General features: G+C 48.3%; 1 protein-coding gene across 6 annotated transcripts; it reads left to right on the top strand.

The window, feature by feature from the left end:
• The first annotated feature begins 400 nt into the window (after positions 1-400).
• RDH13 (retinol dehydrogenase 13) lies at positions 401-14,107 on the top strand. 6 transcript variants are annotated; one of them, XM_057713069.1, is made up of 7 exons: positions 401-573; positions 3,600-3,718; positions 6,350-6,505; positions 8,587-8,691; positions 10,688-10,900; positions 11,661-11,762; positions 13,133-14,107. In XM_057713069.1, the coding sequence occupies exons 1-7, from the start codon at positions 428-430 to the stop codon at positions 13,375-13,377; spliced, it is 1,086 nt and encodes a 361-aa protein (XP_057569052.1). In that variant the 5' UTR covers positions 401-427; the 3' UTR covers positions 13,378-14,107. The 6 variants fall into 6 exon arrangements, with proteins under 6 accessions (XP_057569052.1, XP_057569056.1, XP_057569054.1 ...); XM_057713071.1 differs by having other exon boundaries at positions 438-573; positions 3,401-3,718; XM_057713070.1 differs by having other exon boundaries at positions 439-577.
• The last annotated feature ends 5,995 nt before the right edge of the window (positions 14,108-20,102 follow it).

Below are 20,102 nucleotides of genomic sequence, written 5' to 3'. Positions count from 1 at the left end.
ATTTTTATAGATTAAGTTCCGTTTAAAGTTTTTATAAAATATTGGCTATAGTCCCTGTGTTGTACAATATATCCCTGTAGCTTATTTATTTTATACAAAGTAGTTTGTAAGGCACATATAGTTTTAGATGAGGGAACAGGCTGATACATCTGAAAGACACAGAGGGCCGAAGTCCAGAGCGGCAGCTGCAGGATTGGGACCTTGGGCTCCCGCCAGCAGCAGTGCGAGTGTGAAGTTATTGGAACTGTGCGTAGGCCCCGCCCCCGAGGCCACGGCCACGGCCCGGCCCCGGAAACTACCATTCCCATCTGCAGCTGCGCTCGCGGCCCCGTCCCCATAGGTCCCTCCCCTGGAATCCCCGCCCCCCCCAGCCCCGCCCCTTCCCGGAAGCCGCGGGTTCCAGCTGCGCCTGCCCTTCCGCACGTGGATGCCAGGCGGCGCGCTCCTAGGACGGACCCAGGGCGCCGGTCTGCGGCCGGCTGCGGTTGGACCCCCGCTCCTGCCCGGCATGAACCGCTACATTCTGCCGCTGTCCGTGCTGGGCACGGCGGTGGGTGGCGCCGTGCTGCTCAAGTGAGTACGTACCGATCCCGCAGGCGCAGTAACGGCGGGCCGGTGGGCAAGGACGAGGGAGGGAAAGCCGGGTGGTGATCGCCGGCCCCTGGCCCACCCAGGAATCCTCCAGCTCGGCCGTCCAGCAGTGCTCCTGGAGAGTGCGGGGGCAAGCCTGGGCCCCGAGAGGGCAGGTCACGGCCCAAGGTCACCCAGAGAAAGGGGCGGATCCGGGCCCTGGTAAGCATCTTGGTCTAGTTGCTTCCGGACTTTTAATGGATTAATTCATTGGTTCAGCAGACACTTATTGAGCACGTCCCATATGTCACGTCCTGGCCCAGATGCAAGGAAAGTGTATACTTCACAAGCTCTCGTTGTCCAGAATTAGAGAAACAAATTAGAATTGTCCAACTCAGTAAATGAAAAGATCGTACCGCGTGGGATATAGACATACTGTAGTTCTTTCTTGTCTTTCCTAGGCTAATTTGCTTAATAATAACAAGACAAAACAGGGGACTGAGAGGTACAAACTATTAGGTATAAAATAAGCTGCAAGGATATATTGTACAACCTGGGGATTATAGCCAATATTTTATAATAAATATAAATGGAATATAAGCTTCAAAATTTGTAAATCACTATATTGTACACCGGTGCCTTATATAATATTGTCTGTCAACTATACTTCAATATAAAAGTACCCCCCAACCAAAAAACAGCTACCAGATATTCTATAGCAGCACTGTTCAGTAGAACTTTCTGTGATCATTGAAATGTTTTTACATTTGCGGTGTCCGTTAGAGCCATATACCATGTGACTATTGAGCACTTAAAAGTATGACCATGTTATGGCTGTGGTAACAATATTGTATCGTACACTTAAAAATTTGTTAAGAGGGTAGATCTCATGTTAAGTGTTCAGGGTTAGCAATAAGTATTTTATTAATTACACAAGAGAGTAGCTGGGAGTTAGGCCAGAGGGTGATTGTAGTATTGAAATACCTTTCTTTTTTTCTTTTTCCCCTTAAGGGATTGAAAGATAGACTGTAGATCTCATTGAATAAATACCTTTGGGTTTGTTTATCTGCTCTGTGATGAGGCTTCATTTTGAACTTGTTCCTCTTGATCTGATGAAGTCTTTTTTGTTTAGCTGGCTGGTTTCTTGTCATTTATAATCATTAAACTCCTGCTTTGTAAATTTTTTTTTATATTGTCGCATTTATTTATTTGTCTACATTTCGTCTTTGTTGCTGCGCGCAGGCTTTCTCTAGTTGTGAGCTGGGGCTACTCTTCATTGCGGTGCACAGGCTTCTCAGTGTGGTGGCTTCTCTTGTTGTGGAGCTCGGGCTCTAGGCTCGCAGGCTTCAGTAATTGCAGCACGTGGGCTCAGTAGTTGTGGCTCACGCGCTTAGTTGCTCTGCGGCATGTGGGATCTTCTCAGACCAGGGCTCGAACCTGTACAGTCCCCTGCATTGGCAGGCAGATTTTTTTTTTTTTAAAGCAGTGATTTTATTTATTTTTAAAAGATTTTTATTTTATTATTATTTTTTATTTTTGGCTGCATTGGGTCTTTGTTGCTGGGCACGGGCTTTCTCTGGTTGTGGCGAGCAGGGGCTACTCTTCATTGCAATGTGTGGGTTTCTCAATGCAGTGGCTTCTCTTGTTGCGGAGCATGGGCTTCAGGCACATGAGCTTCAGTAGTTGCGGCACACAGGCTCAATAGTTGTGGCTCACGGGCTCCGGAGCGCAGGCTCAGTAGTTGTGGTGTATGGGCTTCGTTGCTCCACGGCATGTGGGATCTTCCTGGAGTAGGGATTGAACCCGTGTCTCCTGCATTGGCAGGTGGATTCTTAGCCACTGCGCCACCAGGGAAGTCCCTGCTTTGTAAATATTAACCACATTTTTTTTTGAAAGCTCTAGAAAATGGAAATAATTTTTCCTTATAATAAAATTAATCGGGGGGGTTCCCTGGTGGTCTAGTGGTTAGGACTCTGTGCTTTTACTGCCCAGGCCAGGTTCAATCCCTGGTTGGGGAAGTAAGATCCTGCAAGCCACGTAATGTGGCCAAACAAAACCATTGGCTGCTGTTTTTACTTTTATTCATGCTGATGTCTGTCAGTTCTGAAAAAGCTTAAACATAAAAAAAGTGCCAGTGTGGGAAGAATGAGAGAAAACTGCATGCCTTGGGTGTGGGGGGGAGGACTATTTATTTTTAATTAACTTAAATTAAAAATTAGCCTCTGGTGGCTGGTGGCTACCGTGTTGTACAGTGCCCTTCTCTTGTGTGGCGATGACGTTGCTTATGTGGCCATTTTCCTGTCGGTGACGTTTGGTTGTTTCCAGTGTTTAGCCTCTGGAATATGGGCATAGTAGCAGAATAAGGGCCCCCAGGATGTGCACGTCCTCATTCCCAGAACCTGTCAAGGGGGACTTTGCAGATGTCATTAGGATCGTGAGATGGGAGATGGTCTGGGTCGTCCAGGTGGGTCCATCGTCACCACAACGGTCCTTATTAGAGGGAGGCGAAGGATCAGAGTCAGGACTTGAAGAGGCTGCGTTGCTGACTTTGAAGATGGAGGAAGGGACCACTAGCCAAGGAATTTGGGGGCCCCTAGAATCTGGAAAAGGCACGGGAACAATTCTCAATTCTCCCTTGGGCCTCTAGAAGGAACACAGCTCTGCGGATACCTCGATTTTATCCCAGTGAGGCCCGCTTTGGACTCTGACCTGCAGACTGTAGGAAAATACCGATGCATGGTTTTAACCCACTGAGCTTGTGGTGACTTGTTAGAGCAGCCATAGGAAATACAGGGGGTCTTTACAAAGTAACGATCGTCTCGTTGTGCAGGCTCCTCCACACCAGGCCGTGCTGAGACCTTTACCTGTAACGTGGCAACAGTCCTTTGGAGTTATGTGATGACATTTCCATCTTTCTGTTGGGGGAACACAAGCTCAGAACTGTCATCTCCCTGAGATCACAGCAGTCAGGGTACCTGTGGTGGGAGAGCACAGAGAGACGGAACTGACCTGCCGTCTCTTACCTCCAGGGACTTTGTTGCCGGCGGGGCTTGTCCCAGCAAGACCACCATTCCCGGGAAGACAGTCATTGTGACGGGCGCCAACACGGGCATCGGGAAGCAGACCGCCTTGGAACTGGCCAAAAGAGGTGAGGTCTGCTGGGCACCTGCATCTCTCCCTGAGGCTGGGGTGCAAGATCTGCCGCTCGATGGTTTGATTTCCCCGGGGATGTGAAGGCATCTAATTCTTTTGGTTGCAAATGGCAGAAACAAACTCGAGCCGGCTTAAGCCCCAACGCCTCCTGTCCCTGGAGGAGGGAAGGGCCGGTTCAGGGTCTCAGAGGAGGCCGTGGGCGCTGAGCAGGTTTGGGTTTGGGTTTTTCTCTTTGCGTCAGCTGCACCCTTTCCTGCTGTAGTTGGACTCAGTCCTAATGGCTGGGTCGGGGCCCGGGTCAGAGATTAGGGGGTCGATGGTTGGCTTCAGGCTCTTCCAAGCTTCCTGGTCAGACATGTTGTAGAAAGAACGCCCTTCAATTTGGGTCTCTTTGACATTTTTCTCATGGTCAGGCTGGACTTACGGAGGAGAAGTGCCCTCCTCAGGACACAGAGATCTGCTTTGAACTTAGAGTCAGTGGGATTTCCTGTGGGGCCAGGCACACAGGGAGGAGTCAGGGTTTTTGTCTGAACAACTGGGAGACCAGTGCTGCCTTGGCTGGGATGGGGAGGCCGGGGCAGGGCAGGGGCGAGGGCTGGGGGAACCCGGAAACTCTTCTAGGGCTGGTCGAGTCGTGGTGGCCGGTAAGTGGGTCCCTGATGGACCGCCCAGGCCTGAGCTGCCTGTTCACCCCGACGTCAGAGCGGTGGGGGCCGTGACGGGCAGCCCCCCGCCCCCGCCCCCCCACCCCCACCAAGGGAGGGACAGGTGCTCCTTCCAGGAAAAAGTGAGAAGGGAAATTGGGCCGACACACCCACCATGGTCCTGAGGGCTGGGCTTCGCTGGGAGGACAGACGGATGCGGGGCTCGATGAGCCTGCTCTGGACCGTGCGATGGGGCGGCCGGATGTGCAGGAGCAGCGGGTCCCGCTGTGGGGGGTGACCCCTGTGTACCCACACGGTCGGCGTTGTTGCTGCCCATCCTCCCCTCAGTCCCTCTTCCTGCTCACTTTTCTAATTTGAAAAAAATAGTTTAAAAAAATTATTATTATTTTTTTAAAAATGTTGGCTGTGCTGCTCAGCATGCAGGATCTTAGTTCCCCAACGAGGGACTGAACCTGCCGCCTACAGTGGAAGCGCAGAGTCTTAACCCACTGGACCCCCAGGGAATTCCTGGAAAGGTTTTCTTTTTAAAAGCTGTATTAAGATTTAATTCACACGTTGAAGGTATATACGTTGATGACTTTTAGTATATTCAGAGAATTGTGCAATTGTCATCACTTTCCATTTTGGAACACTTATCACCCCAAAATGAAACCTGGGTCCTCTAAGCCATCAGCCATCAGCTTTTAATACCCCGCCCCACCCCACCGCCCAAAGCTAGGAAACCACTAATCGTCTTCTGTGAATTTGCCTCTTCTGGACATTTCAGATAAATGGAATCATACACTCTGTGTCCTTTTGTGTCCAGCTTCTTTCACTGAGCGTATTCGTGAGGTTCATCCATGGTGCAGATGCGTTGGAATTTCTTTCCTTTTCATGGCTGAGTAATATTCCACTGATGGATAGACCACATTTTACTTATTCATTCATCCCTTAAAAATTTTTTTTTAAATACATTTTTTGTTTTTATTTTATATCGGACTATAGTTGATTTACAATGTTGTGTTAGTTTCAGCTGTACAGCTAACTGATTCAGTTGTATATATACATGTATCTGTTTTTTTTCAGGTTCTTTTCCCATTTAGGTTGTTACATATTATTGAGTGGAGTTCCCTGTGCTACACAGTAGGTCCTTGTTGGTTATCTGTTTTATTTATAGTAGTGTGTACATGTCAATCCCAAACTCCCAGTTTATCCCTCCCCCCAATATTCATTTATCCCTTGATGGACATTTGGTTGTTTCCACCTCTGGCTGTTGTGACTAGCCCTGCTGTGTACATTTGAGTACACATTTTTTGTGTGGACTTATGTTTTCATTTATCTTGAGTATCTATACTTAGGAGTGGATCTTTTTTTTTCTTTAATTTAAAAAAAATTTTTATTGGAGTGTAGTTGATTTATAATGTGTTACTTTCAGGTGTATAGCAAAGTGAATCAGTTATACATAGACATATATCTACTCTTTTTTAGATGCTTTTCCCATATAGGCCATTACAGAGTGTTCAGTAGAGTTCTGTGTGCTGTACAGCAGGTCCTTAGTAGTTATCTATTTTATCAATATATGTAGTAGTGTGTATATGTCATTCCCAGTCTCCCAGTTTATCCCTCCCACCCTTATCCCCTGGTAACCATAAGTTTGTTCTCTATACCCATGACTCTACTTCTGTTTTGTAAATATGTTCTTTTGTACCCTTTTTTAAAGATTCCACATGCAAGTGATGTCACATGATATTTGTCTTTCTCTGTCTGACTTACTTCGCTCAGTATGACCATCTCTAGGTCCATCCATGTTGTCACAAATGGCATTATTTTGTTCTTTTTTTATGGCTGAATAATATTCCATTGTATATGTGTACCACGTCTTCTTTATCCATTCCTCTCTTGATGGACGTTTAGGTTGCTCCATGAGTGGAAATTTTAAAAAAAATTTTTATAAAAAATTTTTTTTTGTCTGGCTCTTGCAGGAGGCAACATCATTCTGGCCTGTCGAGACATGGAGAAGTGTGAGGTGGCGGCCAAGGAAATTCGAGGGGAGACCCTTAATCACCACGTCAATGCCCGGCAGCTGGACTTGGCCTCCCTTAAGTCCATTCGAGAGTTTGCGGCGAAGATCATTGACGGTGAGAGGGAGGACGCTGGCCCTGTGGGGCGAGGACTTGGGCGGCCAGGCTGTGAGGAGCAAGTTATACCAGGCAGGTCCTAGAGCCCAGTGTTGGCCGCCGCCTGTTTTCATTTAGCCTTTGGGGAAAGATTTTAGAGTTTTTTTCTTTTCTGACGTTTTCACGTTTGCATATTTTTCATTTTTACATGGGGGAAAGAAAATTAAAAGAATAACATTTCATGAGACATGACCATTATATGGAATTCAGATTTTATTTTATTTTATTTTGGCCGAGCCGCACGGCTTGTGGGATCTTGGTTCCCAGACCAAGGATTGAACCCATGCCCTTGGCAGTGAAAGTGCAGAGTCCTAAACACTGGACCACCAGGGAGTTCCCAGAATTCAGATTTTAATTCCCATAAAGTTTTACTGGCACACAGCCATGCCCACTGGTTTACGTATTGTCTGTGGCTGCTTTAGTCCTGTGAGGGCAGAGTGCAGTAGAGACAGACCACATTGCCTGCAAAGTCAAAAATATTTACTGCCTGGTGCTTTACAGAAGAAGATAACTGACTCCTACTCTCTAGGAAAACTAAGTCCTTCTGTATGAGCTTGGATCCTACAAGAAGCAGAGGCCAAGAAGGGAGGAAGAGTTAGCCAGGTGGAGAAGGGCAGAAACACTGATTCAGCCAACATTTCCTGAGGCTCTCTGACTCAGGTGACACTGGGGACACAGACATGAGTCAGATTCAGGCTCTGCTTCCAAGGAGCACCTGGGCCGGGGCGGGGGACCGGCCGTGACAATAGGTGACTAAGGGTTAGTGCAGAGTACCAGGAACTCCTGCCTTCTTTGTTGGGTGTTTCCTTTCACAAATCCAGGGATCAGGCTGGCATTTCTCTGCACGTCCATCACATTGACGGCCGACTCACTCTTTTTGCTTCCTATCACGTGGCCTCAGAACCGCTTCCATATTTATTTATTTTTGAACAGGAATAACATTTGTAGGATTAAATATTGAGAAAGTGCAAACAGGGATACAGCAAAACATCTTCCTGCCAAGCTTGCCACCAGCCCCAGGATGCCGTCCTCAGATGTGTTCAGTGCTCCACCTCTTGTGTGCCCTTTTGGGGACCGTTGATGCATTTATAAAGCAAACAGGGGATACACCTCCTCTTGGCATTTTTGTACAAAGCGGAGCCTGTTATACACCTGGTGCTGCCCCTTGCTTTTTCTCCCTGGTTCTCTCTTAGAGATCGTTGCAGGCAGAACTATTTTCTTCTTTTCTTGTGGCTAGCTTGTGTGTTGTTTTTTGTCTTTTGGGTTTTTTTTGGCCACCGTGCGGCTTGTGGGGTCTTAGCTCCCTGACCAGGGATTGAGCTGTGCCTCCTGCAGTCGGAGCTTGGAGTCCTAACCACTGGACAACCAGGGTATTCCTGTGTGTGTGTGTGTGTGTGTGTGTGTGTTTAAATTTTTATTGGAGTGTAGTTGGTTTACAGTATTTTGTTAGTTTCAGATGTATAGCAAAGTGATTCAGTTATATATACATATGCTCACACACACATATTCTTTTTTAGATTCTTTTCCATTATAGGTTATTACAAGATATTGAATATAGTTCCCTGTGGTGTACAGTAGGTCCTTGTTGGTTATGTATTTTATATATAGTGGTGTGTATATTTTAATCCCAAACTCCTAATTTATCCCTCCCCCTCTTCCCCGTTGGTAACCGTAACTTTGTTTTCTATGTCTGTGAGTCTATTTCTATTTTGTAAATAAGATCACTTGTTTTTTTAGATTCCACATATGACATCCTATGGTGTTTGTCCTTCTCTGTCTGACTGACATCACTCAGTATGACCATCTCTGGGTCCATCCATGTGGCTGCAGATGGCATTATTTTGTTCTTTTTTATGGCTGAGTAATATTCCACCGTATATACACCACCTCTCTATCCTTTCCTCTGACAGTGGACCCTTAGGCTACAGACAGTGCTTGTGGAATGGGTAATAATGAAGCCGCTCTTCCCGGCAGATTCTGTTATCACCCCTTTTACAGAGGGGAAGACTGCGTCACAATTTGTCCTCACCCCTGTCTTCCAGAGGAGGAGCACGTGCACATCCTGATCAACAACGCAGCTGTGATGCGGTGCCCTCACTGGACCACTGAGGATGGCTTTGAGATGCAGCTTGGCGTTAACTACCTGGGTGAGGCTGCGGGCCGTGTGGCATCGGCCGGGGACGTGAGTGGAGCCTCCGTGGGCCAGACACAGGCTCCGGGAGGGGTCTTCCTCCACTCTCTAAGGCGCCAGGCGGCCGTGCTCAGGGAGTCTCCTGTTCATCGCTGGACCCTCAGTCCTTTGGACCTTCCATCAGCCTCTTGGCCTTTTGTCCCTTCGTCTGTCCTCCGTCTCTGCCCTTCCCTCACTGTGTCAGTGTATCTGCTATCACCCTGAATGCATCTGTAGCCCATTAGTAAGGGTGATGGACGTTGGGTGGACACCAATCATATAGGATTAGGGCCCACCCTAATGACCTCATTTTACCTTGATCACCTCTCTAAAGACCCTCTCTCCAAAGAAGGTCACATGCTGAGGTACTGGAGGGTAGGGCATATTTTTTTTAGGGGGGTTTGGGGGCTGACATAATTTACCCACAACACACATGTGACTACCCTTCACCCCCTGCTGGCTGGGACTCAGTCATGTGACCTGATGAAACTGCAAGGGAGTCTGGGAAATGTAGTCTTTCCCTAGGCAGTCTCATGCATAACCCAGAATTCTATCACTGGAGGAGAAATGGAGAGAGGGTTTGGGGAGAGAGAAATTCTCTTCTCCAGCTGACCTTGTAGAGGGTTATCACAGGGCTTTGTGCTAATTTTTTGGCCACGCATGTGGCATGTGGGATCTTAGTTCCCCGACCAGGGATTGAACCTGCGCCCCTTGCCTTGGAAGCATGGAGTCTTAACCACTGGACCGCCAGGGAAGTCCAGGACTTTTTTTTTTTTTTTTTTTTTAATTTTTTTTGGCCATGCCACATGGTTTGTGGGATCTCAGTTTGCTCACTGAGGGTAAATCCGAGGCTGCAGCAGTGAAAGCCCAGGATCCTGACCACACCAGGGCACTCCTGCATTGCAGGATTTTTAGCAGCATCCCTGGCCTCTACCCACTAGGTGGCAGTAGCACTCCTTCTACCGTCCACAGTTGTGATGGTCAAAATAGTCTCCAGACGTTGCCAGATGTCCCCTGGTGGGGCAGAGTCGGACCCTGTTGAGAAACATGGGTTATGGGAGGATGCAGTAAGGTGATGGTCTCAGTACAGTCCTATGCATGGGACAAGAATTCAGTAAAAGTTATCTTTTTGTTTTCCTTCATTTAGGTCACTTTATTTTTGTTTGTTTTGTTTTGTTCTGTTTTTTTTTTCTTTAAGAACTTTTATTGAGATACAGTTGACACACAATAATCTGCATATATTTAAAGTGTACCATTTGATTTTTTTTTTCTTATTAGTAATGTATATATGGCAATCCCAATCTCCCAATTCATTCCCCCCCCACCCCCACTTTCCCCACTTGGTGTCCATATGTTTGTTCTCTACATCTGTGTCTCTGTTTCTGCCTTGCAAACTGGTTGATTTGTACCATTTTTCTATATTCCACATATATGTGTTAATATACAATATTTGTTTTTCTCTTTCTGACTCACTTCACTCTGTACGACAGTCTCTAGGTCCATCCATGTCTCTACAAATGTCCCAATTTCATTCCTTTTTACAGCTGAGTAATATTCCATTGTATGTATGTACCACATCTTCTTGATCCATTCATCTGTTGATGGACATTTCGGTTGCTTCCATGTCCTGGCTATTGTAAATAGTGCTGCAGTGAACATTGGAGTGCATGTGTCTTTTTGAATTATGGTGTTCTCTGGGTATATGCCCAGTAGTGGGATTGCTGGGTCATACGGTAACTCTATTTTTAGTTTTTCAAGGAACCTCCATACTGTTCTCCATAGTGGCTGTACCAGTTTACATTCCCACCAACAGTGCAAGACCGTTTCCTTTTCTCCACACCCTCTCCAGCATTTACTGTTTGTAGATTTTCTGATGATGGCCATTCTAACCGGTGTGAGGTGATACCTCATTGTAGTTTTGATTTGCATTTCTCTAATAATTAGTGATGTTGAACAGCTTTTCATGTGCCTAGGTCACTTTCTTTTGACAAACTTGCTGCTGGACAAGCTGAAAGCCTCCGCTCCTTCACGGATCATTAACCTCTCGTCCTTGGCCCATGTTGCTGGGCACATAGACTTCGAGGACTTGAACTGGGAGAAGAAGAAGTATAACACTAAGGCAGCCTACTGCCAGAGCAAGCTGGCCACTGTGCTCTTCACCAAGGAGCTGAGCCGGCGGCTGCAAGGTGTGTGTGGCGAGCCTCGCTCGTCTCCCCTTTCCTTTAGGTCCGAGCCTGAAACAGTCCTGCTGTGACCCTGGGTGGGTGGGAGGTCAAGCATTGGCTCCAGGACAGGGTAGGCAAACATATGACACACTTACCACCTCACTCCCCACTGGTGCCTGAGGCAGACATCACTAATCAATCCCAGCATTCTCTGCGCATCCTGGACAGGCATCTGAGCCTTTGGTGCTCTGGACCAGTGACCCTTTGGCAGTATCTGGAGACATTTTTGGCCGTCAGTTTGGGGAGCGGGGCGGGTTGGGGATGTTTCTGGCGTCCAGTGGTCAGGGGTGCTGCTCAACATCCTACAAGGCACAGGATAAAGAATGATCCAACCTCAGCGTCCATCGCGGTGAAGTTGAAAAGTCTGCCCTTTGCCTTTGCTTCTCAAAGAGGGTCTGTGGGCCAGCAGTTCCAGCTCACCTGGGTGTTTGTCATAACTGCAGCATCTCAGACCCCCACCCTGACCCACTGCTTCAGACTCTGGGGGGTGGAGCCCAGTGGTCCGGGCTTCTCAAGCCCTCCGGGTGATTGTTACACACTCAGGTTCAGAGGCTCCGCCCTGGGCAGCCGTGAGACAGAATTGCCTTGCAAGATGAAACCACTGATGTGGAGGTCTCAGAGCAAGAGGGCAGCGTGGATTCACCCTAGGGTGGGTTGCCTCAGCCTTCCTGGTAAGGGGTGAAACTGACGTGCCTGCCTCACTTTCCCCTTGTCTTCCCAGGCACGGGCGTGACTGTCAATGCCTTGCACCCTGGCGTGGCCAGGACAGAGCTGGGCAGACACACGGGCATGCACAGCTCCACCTTCTCCAGCTTCACACTCGGTAAGTCCTCTCCCAGTCCGGGGTCCCTTAACTGACCCTCTGTCCTCCCAGCTTGGGGCGCAGGACCCTCCCTCAGTGTGTTAGGGTTTTCCAGAGAAACAGAACCAATAAGATATGCGTAGCTATTTAGAGAGATTTATTAGGAGGGATTGGCTCATGTGTCTGGGGGCTGAGAAGTCCTGGGACCTGATCTGTAGGCCAGAGGCCCAGGGAAACTGGCGGTATAAAGGCCTGAGGACCAGGAGAACTGATGGTGTAAATCCCAGTCCGAGTCGGAAGGGCAGGAGCGCCAGTGTCTGAGGGCAAGGGGAGATGGATGTCCCGGCTCAAGGAGAGAAAGAGAAGCCGCCCTTTCTCCACCTTTTTGTTCTGTTCTCACCCCCAACTAATTGCATGGTGCCCACCCACGTTAGTGAGGGTGGATTTTACATAGTCTGTTGATTCAAATGTTAAGCTCTTCTGCTCTCACACCCTCACAGACACCCCAGAAATAATGTTTTACCTGCTCTCTGGGCATTGCTTAGCCCTGTCAAGTTCACACATAAAATTAACGTCACACTCAGAAACTATCTCGGGGGCTTTGCTCTGCCCCCTCCCCTGCATCTTCCCTGCTACTGAGTCACTTTCACTATGTCTACCCAGTCTGCCAGCCTCAAAATAGCCCTGGGGAAACAGGCCAGAGCCTGTTTGATGAGCCTGTTTCAGAGGTGGAGGTCATGGAGCGGACTTCCTGGAGTCCGGCCATGCTTGGGGTAACTCCAGTTTCACCCCAAACTAGCTGGGCCACCCAGCAAAGTGACTTCTCTTTGAACCTCTTTACTTATTTGCAAAGCGAGGGTTGTAGTAGTACCTGTCTCACAGTGGGGAGGATTAGATGAGACCTCCCTTAAAAGGGTCAGGCAGTTATTCAGATTTAGGCTGAATAAATAATTTGAGCTTTATAGCTAGTGTTTATCATCCTGAAAAGCCGTTAGTCGGTGGGGGCTAGGTATCACGGGTCTTAAGCTGAGGTTGGCACTGGAGACATTCAATACAAAAAATTTATTTTAAAGGAAGATCGGGTGGGGTGAAGACTTGGGGCTGACATAGAGGAGGGGGACCTTCCATTTGCCTGGGAAAAGCCAGAAGGGCTTCCTGGAGGAGGCAGCTTTCAAGCTGGTCCCTGCATCTGGAATTATTTGTCTGGGCAGTGCCAAGGAAGGGAACTCCTGGTGTAGGGAACCAGAGGGGCAGAGGCCTGGAGGTGAGCTCTCTGGGACTCTAGAGAAACTTCTGGTCTTGGTGGGCCCTGGGCAACCTGGGGTGGAGGTGGGCTTTCTGTATCTTCCTCTCTGAATGTGTGGGCTGAACTCTCTGTGGGCCGATTGCAGGGCCCATCTTCTGGTTGCTGGTCAAGAGCCCCCAGCTGGCGGCCCAGCCCAGCACCTACCTGGCCGTAGCGGAGGAATTGGAGGGCATTTCTGGAAAGTACTTTGATGGACTCAAAGAGAAGGCTCCAGCCCCGGAAGCTGAGGATGAGGAGGTAGCCTGGAAACTCTGGGCTGAAAGTGCTCGCCTGGTGGGCTTGGAGATGCCCCTTGGGTCCTCTGAGAGGGGACAGCCCCTCCACAAATAACCTCTGGGGGCAGGTGTGAAAGCCATCAGGGAGACAGAGTCACTGGGATCAAGCAGCAACCAACCAAAGCTGGCTGCCATGCTCGCAGCACCCTCTAGGTGGCAGTATTGGCCAAGGAGTGGTGGCTGCCATGCCAGCAGCACCCTCTAGGTGGCAGTACTGGCTCTTTTCTGGCCACAGTGGATTGGACAACAGGTGAGCACCTGACCCAGGGGCTGGCAGGTACAGTGCATCCTGCTGCCAGCAGGTGAGCTGGGCCATCAGATGCCTCCTTTGGGAATCCAAGCCAGGAACTTTGGGGGGGGCGGCACCAGCTCCCTCTGGTGTGGGCCATGTCAGGGACTGGATGGCCAGTGGGCAAGCTGTCTCATGCTTGAGTTCATGGTCCACTGTGGTACCTTGCACGCCTCCAGTCTCTTCTCTGAGCCCTGGTTTCTGCAGCTGTAAACTCTGCAGAATGACCTGACTACCTCATCAGGTGGCGGCTGTGCATTCCTTGCCGGTGGACCTTCCGTGTGCCAGACCCTGGTGAGGTGCTGGGGATGCCCCCCCAGGAATAGACTGGACTCAGATCTGGCCTTTTACCTCCGAGTCGTGCCAGGGACAGCACAGGGGAGGAACCACTGAGGAACCAGGATGCCTGGGATCACGACCTTCCCTCCAGCTCCTGCAGGGATTTCAGCCATAGACGCTCAAACTTGATCTTTAATACTAAGAATAAAAAAGTTAATACTGATTCATAGCTTTTATTTTCATCCTCTGTGTGTGTGTGTGTGTGTGTGTGTGTGTGGAGGGGGGGAGGGCCCGGGGTTGGCGGGGGAAGTGCCAGTGAGCTGAACAGAAAGACCTTATAGTTATTGCGTTTAGGAAACTGGGTCATTGGTTTAAATAGTGCAGTAAACCGCTCAGAAGTTCAGGCTTTTGGGGACTTCCCTGGTGGTGCAGTGGTCAGGGCTCCATGCTTCCACTGCAGGGGGCATGGGTTCGATCCCTGGTTGGGGAACTAAGATCCTGCATGCTGTGCAGGGCAGCCAAAAAAAAATAGTTCAGACTTTTAGAGACGAAAGGTGCAGTCGTTGAAGTCTGGGCGTCTTCCATGTTAGAGACAGGGCTGACACTCCCGCGTGCGCACAGCATCGAGGGGGACATCGCAAAGCTCAGTAACCAAGATAACAGTATCAACAACAAAAAATGTAACATTTGAGATAATTGTGGAGGCCAGGGATGCTGCTCCACATCCTACGATACACAGGACGACAGAATGATCCTGTCGCAAATGCCACCAGTGCCGGGGGTGGGGGAGGGGTGGGGGGGGGAAGCCGTGGAGGAGGAACTAAAGATGCCCCAAACGCTTCATAAGCACGGTGAGTTTTACCTCTGTTACCGCATCAGATGGAAAGCAGCCAAAGGACACAGTGTGGGGTGACCTGGCCCTGGCAGACAACTTTGTATGGACCCCATCTCCCCGTTTGTGCCTGGCGTCTTCTCACTCTGTGGGCTGGACCTAGAGACTCATGTCTAGCAAACAGAATAGGGCAAAGGGGATGGATGTCAACCCCGGATTAGGCTCCAAAAGCCTGACTTCTGTGTGGCTGCCTGCCCCACCCCCACCCCATCCCCCCTCGCCGGTGCCATGCTGTGGGGGGCCTTGGAGGGACCTGAAATGGGTACCTTTGGGCTGAAATCGAGGGAACAGGTCTGAGAGAAAGAAATATATGGTATCACTCATATGTGGAATCTAATAAAAAATAATACAAATGAACTTATTTACAAAACAGATATAGAGTTACAGACATCAAGAAACAAGGGGAAAGGTGGTGGTGGGAGGGGGAGGGGTAAATGAGGAGCTTGGGACTGACATAACCACACTGCTATATATAAGATAAATAACCACCCAGGACCTGCTGTATAGCACAGGGAACTCTATATACTGTGATAACCTATATGAGAAAAATATCTGAAAAAGAATGAATATATGTGTGTGTGTATATACATATAAAACTGAATCACTTTGCTGTACACCTGAAACACAACATTGTAAATCAACTGTACGCCAATAAAATTAAAAAAAGAAAAAGGAGTGGACAGGTGTGGTTCCTTCTGGAGGCTCCAGGGGAGAATCCGCTTCCTTACTTTTGCAGCTTCTAGAGGCGCCTGCATTCCTTGGCCGTGGCCCCTTCATCTGCAGAGCCGGCAACGGCAGGCAGACCAGGTCCTTCTCACGCTGCCGACTCTCTGTTTCTCCCTCTTCTGCCTCCGTCTCCTGTTTTTAAGACTTGTGATATCGCGTGGCCCATCCAGATAATCTGGGGTCATCTCCCTCCTTTAAAGTCAACTGATTAGGAACTTTAATGCCATCATCCACCTTAACTCCCCTTTTCCATGTAACGTAACAGGATTCCAGGGATTAGGATGTGGACATCTTTGGCGGGGGACCCACTTTTCTGCCTACCACACTCTCCTTTTCAAAATCTGCTTCCTTAGCACCCCTAATATACTTCCCATCCATTCCTTTCTGCTTAAATGAAGAGGAATCAGCTTCAGGGACTTCCCTGGCAGTCCAGGGGTTAGGACTCCATGCTTCCACTGTAGGGGGCGCGGGTTTGATCCCTGGTCAGGAAACTAAGATCCTACATGCCGAGTGTCGAGGCCCCAAAATATTTTTTTTATAAGTTTAAAAAAAAAAAGGGTGTCAGCTTCACCAGTGTTGCTTGCAAGCAAATCAACTAAAACGAACAGATTTTTAAAATCACAAACTCCCCACAATCTGCTTAAAAAAAACAAAACAAAACTTGGGGGGAGTTTTAGCAAGAAGAGGACTTGGAATTCAAAGTCTGTTTCTAGAACCCACTCTCTTTTTGGGGGGAGCGTTAGAGATCTAAATGCCCATGAGAACAGCTGACCACGCGGGGATTTGTCTGTTATGTAGATGTATGCACTGTGGCTCAGGGCTAATTCTAACCACAAACCTTCACAACCCAAATCCGCTTCCTTTCCGAAACTGAGAAACCCCAAGGACCACAAACGTTGACTCACAAATCAACCGAATCCCTGCCTGCTTCTCCGAAGGCTTTGAGGTGGTCTACAAACCTAGCTACAACCTTCAGACAGATGGAAGATGATAAAAACCCATCTCAAACAAAACAGTGCAAAACAAAACCCAAAGCCACGGAATCCCAGAGAGGAGATGGTGGTAAAGTAATAAACTGACTCAGGAGCCCAGTGTGAAAGGCGGATGCTTCAGGGGGTGGACTCTTCACAAACAGAAACCAAGTTGGGGTTAAATCCTTCACACAGCCTTTTGGGACTTGGGAATTCTGTCCGGATGCCTTGGGCTGCTGATGGGAAGACATACTTAAAGGATGTAAGCTGAGCTGACCTTCACACAGAAGCAGAAGCCCAGGGGCGAGGCAGGCTTTGAGTTCGGTGACATCGTCAAGATTCCTTCTGCAGGACGACAGTCTGACAATTACCACCATCATCCCAAGGCTGGGTCTCTGTAGCAGGTTGAATGGTGGTGCCTCCCCCTAAAAGATACGTCCAGGTACTAACCCCCAGTACCTGTGAATGGGGCTATTGGAAAAAGGTTCTTTGCAGATGTAATTAGGGCTCTCGAGATGAGATTGTCCTAGATTATCCAGGTGGACCCTAAATCCAACAAGAGTCCATAAGAGGCGATGAGGGAGTTGAGGGCAGAGGCAGGGACGATGCAGCCCCAGATCGAGGAACGGCTGGAGCTCCCAGAAGCTGCAAAAGGCGAGGAACAGACTCTCCCCCAGAGCTTCTGGACAGTGCCTCCCCCACCTCCGCCCCCACCCTGCCACCTTGAATTTGGACTTCTGGCCTCTGGAATTGTGAGAGAATACATTGATGTTGTTCTAAGTCACCAAGGTGATGGTATTTGTTACAGCAGCCAGAGGAAACAGACACAATCCCTTTGGGGGTCAAGAGATGATTACCAGAGCCAATCTGAACCACTTGCTTGCTTTTTTTTTTTTTTCCCCCAGTGAAGAGGAGAGACGCGTGTCTTTTTCATTTGCCAAACTGGGCTCAGGTCATGTGCTCACCTTAGACCCCATGAAAGCCCCCTGGGGAAAGCCAGGAGGCAACAGACGTCAAGTCAGGTTTCCCAGCACCAGCGGTGCTACCATTTGGGGCCGGATAATTCTTTGCTGTGGGGCAGGGGTCGTCTTGTGTGCTGTAGGATGTTCAGCGGCTGCCCTGGTCTCGACCCCCTAGATGCCAGTAGCAACCCCCCTGCCAGGAGAGACCCGCAGAGCCGTCTGCAGGCCTTGCCAGGTGTCCCCAAGGAGGGAGACCCACCTTCAGCTGAGAAGCACTGACGGAGGCCGATCTGGATCCGTTTTGGGGGCTGTGAGCGTCAGGAGCTGCAAACTGAGGGCAGACCAGGTGGAGCTAGTCACCAGCGCACGGGGGCCTCGTGATGACTTGTTCTCACCGCTGGTTAATTGGGATGGAGCGCAGCTGACAGGCGAGGTGCTGGGAAACACGTCGTTATGGAAACAGTGCAGGTGACTGGCTCAGGGCAGCCAGTTTCCTACGGAAGAGGTACCACGACATCCAGAGGTCCTCCTGCAGCTGCAGGGCGGACGCTGCTGAAAACCCGGCCAGGGGTCTTGTTATAACAGTAGCAGCTGCAGTTTATCGTATGTCAATTACATCTCAATAAAACCTTTTTTTAAAGAAAAAAAAAAAAACAGTGGCAGAACTTCAAAGAAAATGAAGTGTGCAGTCTTGAAACACACCTGAGACCTGGAATTGGTCATTTGTGTGGACTAACCGGAAAATCTTGAGCCTCTCAGTTCCCCTGAGACCCTGCTTGCTGGAGACCAGCAGCCCTCGAGAGAAGTTCACGGTCCTTCCTCAAGCAAGCATCTCACAAGGTGACGTTCATCACCTCGAGGTCTGCCTTACCCACCCCTCGTCACCTGTGGAAAATCCCAGCTCACGCTGGGTGTGTTGCAGGCTCTGGCTAAGGTGAACCTGGGGACCATATCTGGGAGTGGATTTCGAGGGAGTTACTGGAGTGAAATATGAGACCAGCTGGGGAGAATCCATGGGCGGGGGGGTCACTCATCTGTAAGACTTTAACATTTTGGGCTTTCTGGGTAGCTGGAGACCGTGGCAACTGCGTGAGCATGTGCCTCTCGTATAACATCGAAAGACGGCGCGGAGCAATACGAACGTCCCAGTTTTGGTGATTGTAATGTGATTAAGTAGGAGAATGTCCTTGTTTGCAGGAAAAACCATCAGTATTTAGGTGAGGGGGCATCAGGTCTGCCACTCAGTCTCAAACGGTTCAGGGAAAAGTTCTTTATACTTAAAAAAATTGAAGTATAGTTGATTTATAATATATGAGTTTCAGGTGTGGAACATAAAGTTTCAACATTTTTATGGATTATGTTCTGTTTAAAGCTTTTATAAAATATTAGCTATAGTCCCTGTGTTGTACAATATATCCTTGTACCTTATTTATTTTCCACATAGTAGTTTGTTGTGTGAAAAGCACCACCAGAAAGAGAAAGGCGTGAAATAGTTTAAAAAAAAAAAAAAAAAAGAGCAGACAGATCCAGGCACAGACTACTGTGGTCTTGGAAACGTGACTCTCCTTTGAGAGAAGAGAATTAAAATTAAGGGGGGAGGTACCTTTTGTACACTGCGTGGTGAAGGGAAAAAGAGAGGAAGCAAAATTAGGATTTTGTAAGAGAAAAAGGAAAAAAAAAGGACAAACCTCGCCCCCTATTTACTAGAGCCGTCCAGCAAAAAGCTGTACTTCACTACTGTGACAGCAGAGGGCACCCTTGTACTAAAAATTGTTCAATAGCAACCGCGAGCGTTAAATATTGAGCTGGCCAAAAAGTTCGTTCCGGTTATCCGCAAGGTTCTATGGGAAAAACCCAAACGAACTTTTTGGCCAAGGCGATATTTAGGCACACAATGAACAAGAAATGTGCAAATCACCCCAAAACAAGAGCTCTGTTCATAGAAATACACAGGCACGTTGGGATTGCCATATATACATTACCAATAAGCAAAAAAAAATGTACACTTTGAAAATATGCAGTTTATTGTGTCAATTATATTTCAATAAAAGTCCTTTATAAAAGATACACATCAGACAAAAAAATACATAGGCACAAACAGAAATTATCAAACACTGCCACTGAGAAACAACAACAAAAATAAGAATCCAAAAATTCACTTGATATACACCTAAGAGCAGAATTGCTAAGTCACGTGGTAACAGTTTAAGGAACTGCCACACTGTTTTCCACCCAAGTTCAGAAAAACATTTTTCACAGCAGCCAAAAGGTGGAAGCAACCCAAGTGTCCATCACCAGATGAACGGTTACCAAAATATGGTCTGTTCATACAATGGAATATTATTCAGCCTTAAAAAGGAATGAAACTCTGACACATGCTAGAACATACCTAAACCTTGAAAACATTGTGCTATGTGGAATTGCCACCTGGAAATATGTTTGTGGAATGTTTTTTCTGTATTTAAGGAGGGCAGATGCTTGCACTAGGCAAAAGAATCCAGTTTTAAAAAAAGTGTGTGCAGGAGAAAAACTTCAGAATGTTATGAATGCCCTTAAACTAAATACGTAATGTAGCTTAAGATTGTCAGTGAGGGAATCCAGTGGTTAGGACTCCGCACTTTCACCGCCAAGGGCCTGGGTTCAAGCCCTGGTTTTCCGGGA

Source organism: Hippopotamus amphibius, chromosome 16, assembly GCF_030028045.1.
Source record: "Hippopotamus amphibius kiboko isolate mHipAmp2 chromosome 16, mHipAmp2.hap2, whole genome shotgun sequence".
NCBI lineage: Eukaryota > Metazoa > Chordata > Mammalia > Artiodactyla > Hippopotamidae > Hippopotamus > Hippopotamus amphibius.
The sequence above is the reverse complement of the archived record's forward strand: the minus strand, read 5'-3'. Positions and strand labels throughout refer to the sequence as shown.

Excerpts from the sequence above, each read along its gene's own strand:
- RDH13 (XM_057713069.1), top strand. The coding sequence starts at position 428 with ATGCCAGGCGGCGCGCTCCTAGGACGGACCCAGGGCGCCGGTCTGCGG. Across the intron at positions 3,719-6,349 it reads CTTGGAACTGGCCAAAAGAG|GAGGCAACATCATTCTGGCC; the intron begins GTGAGGTCTGCT and ends TGGCTCTTGCAG. Across the intron at positions 11,763-13,132 it reads CTTCTCCAGCTTCACACTCG|GGCCCATCTTCTGGTTGCTG; the intron begins GTAAGTCCTCTC and ends GGCCGATTGCAG.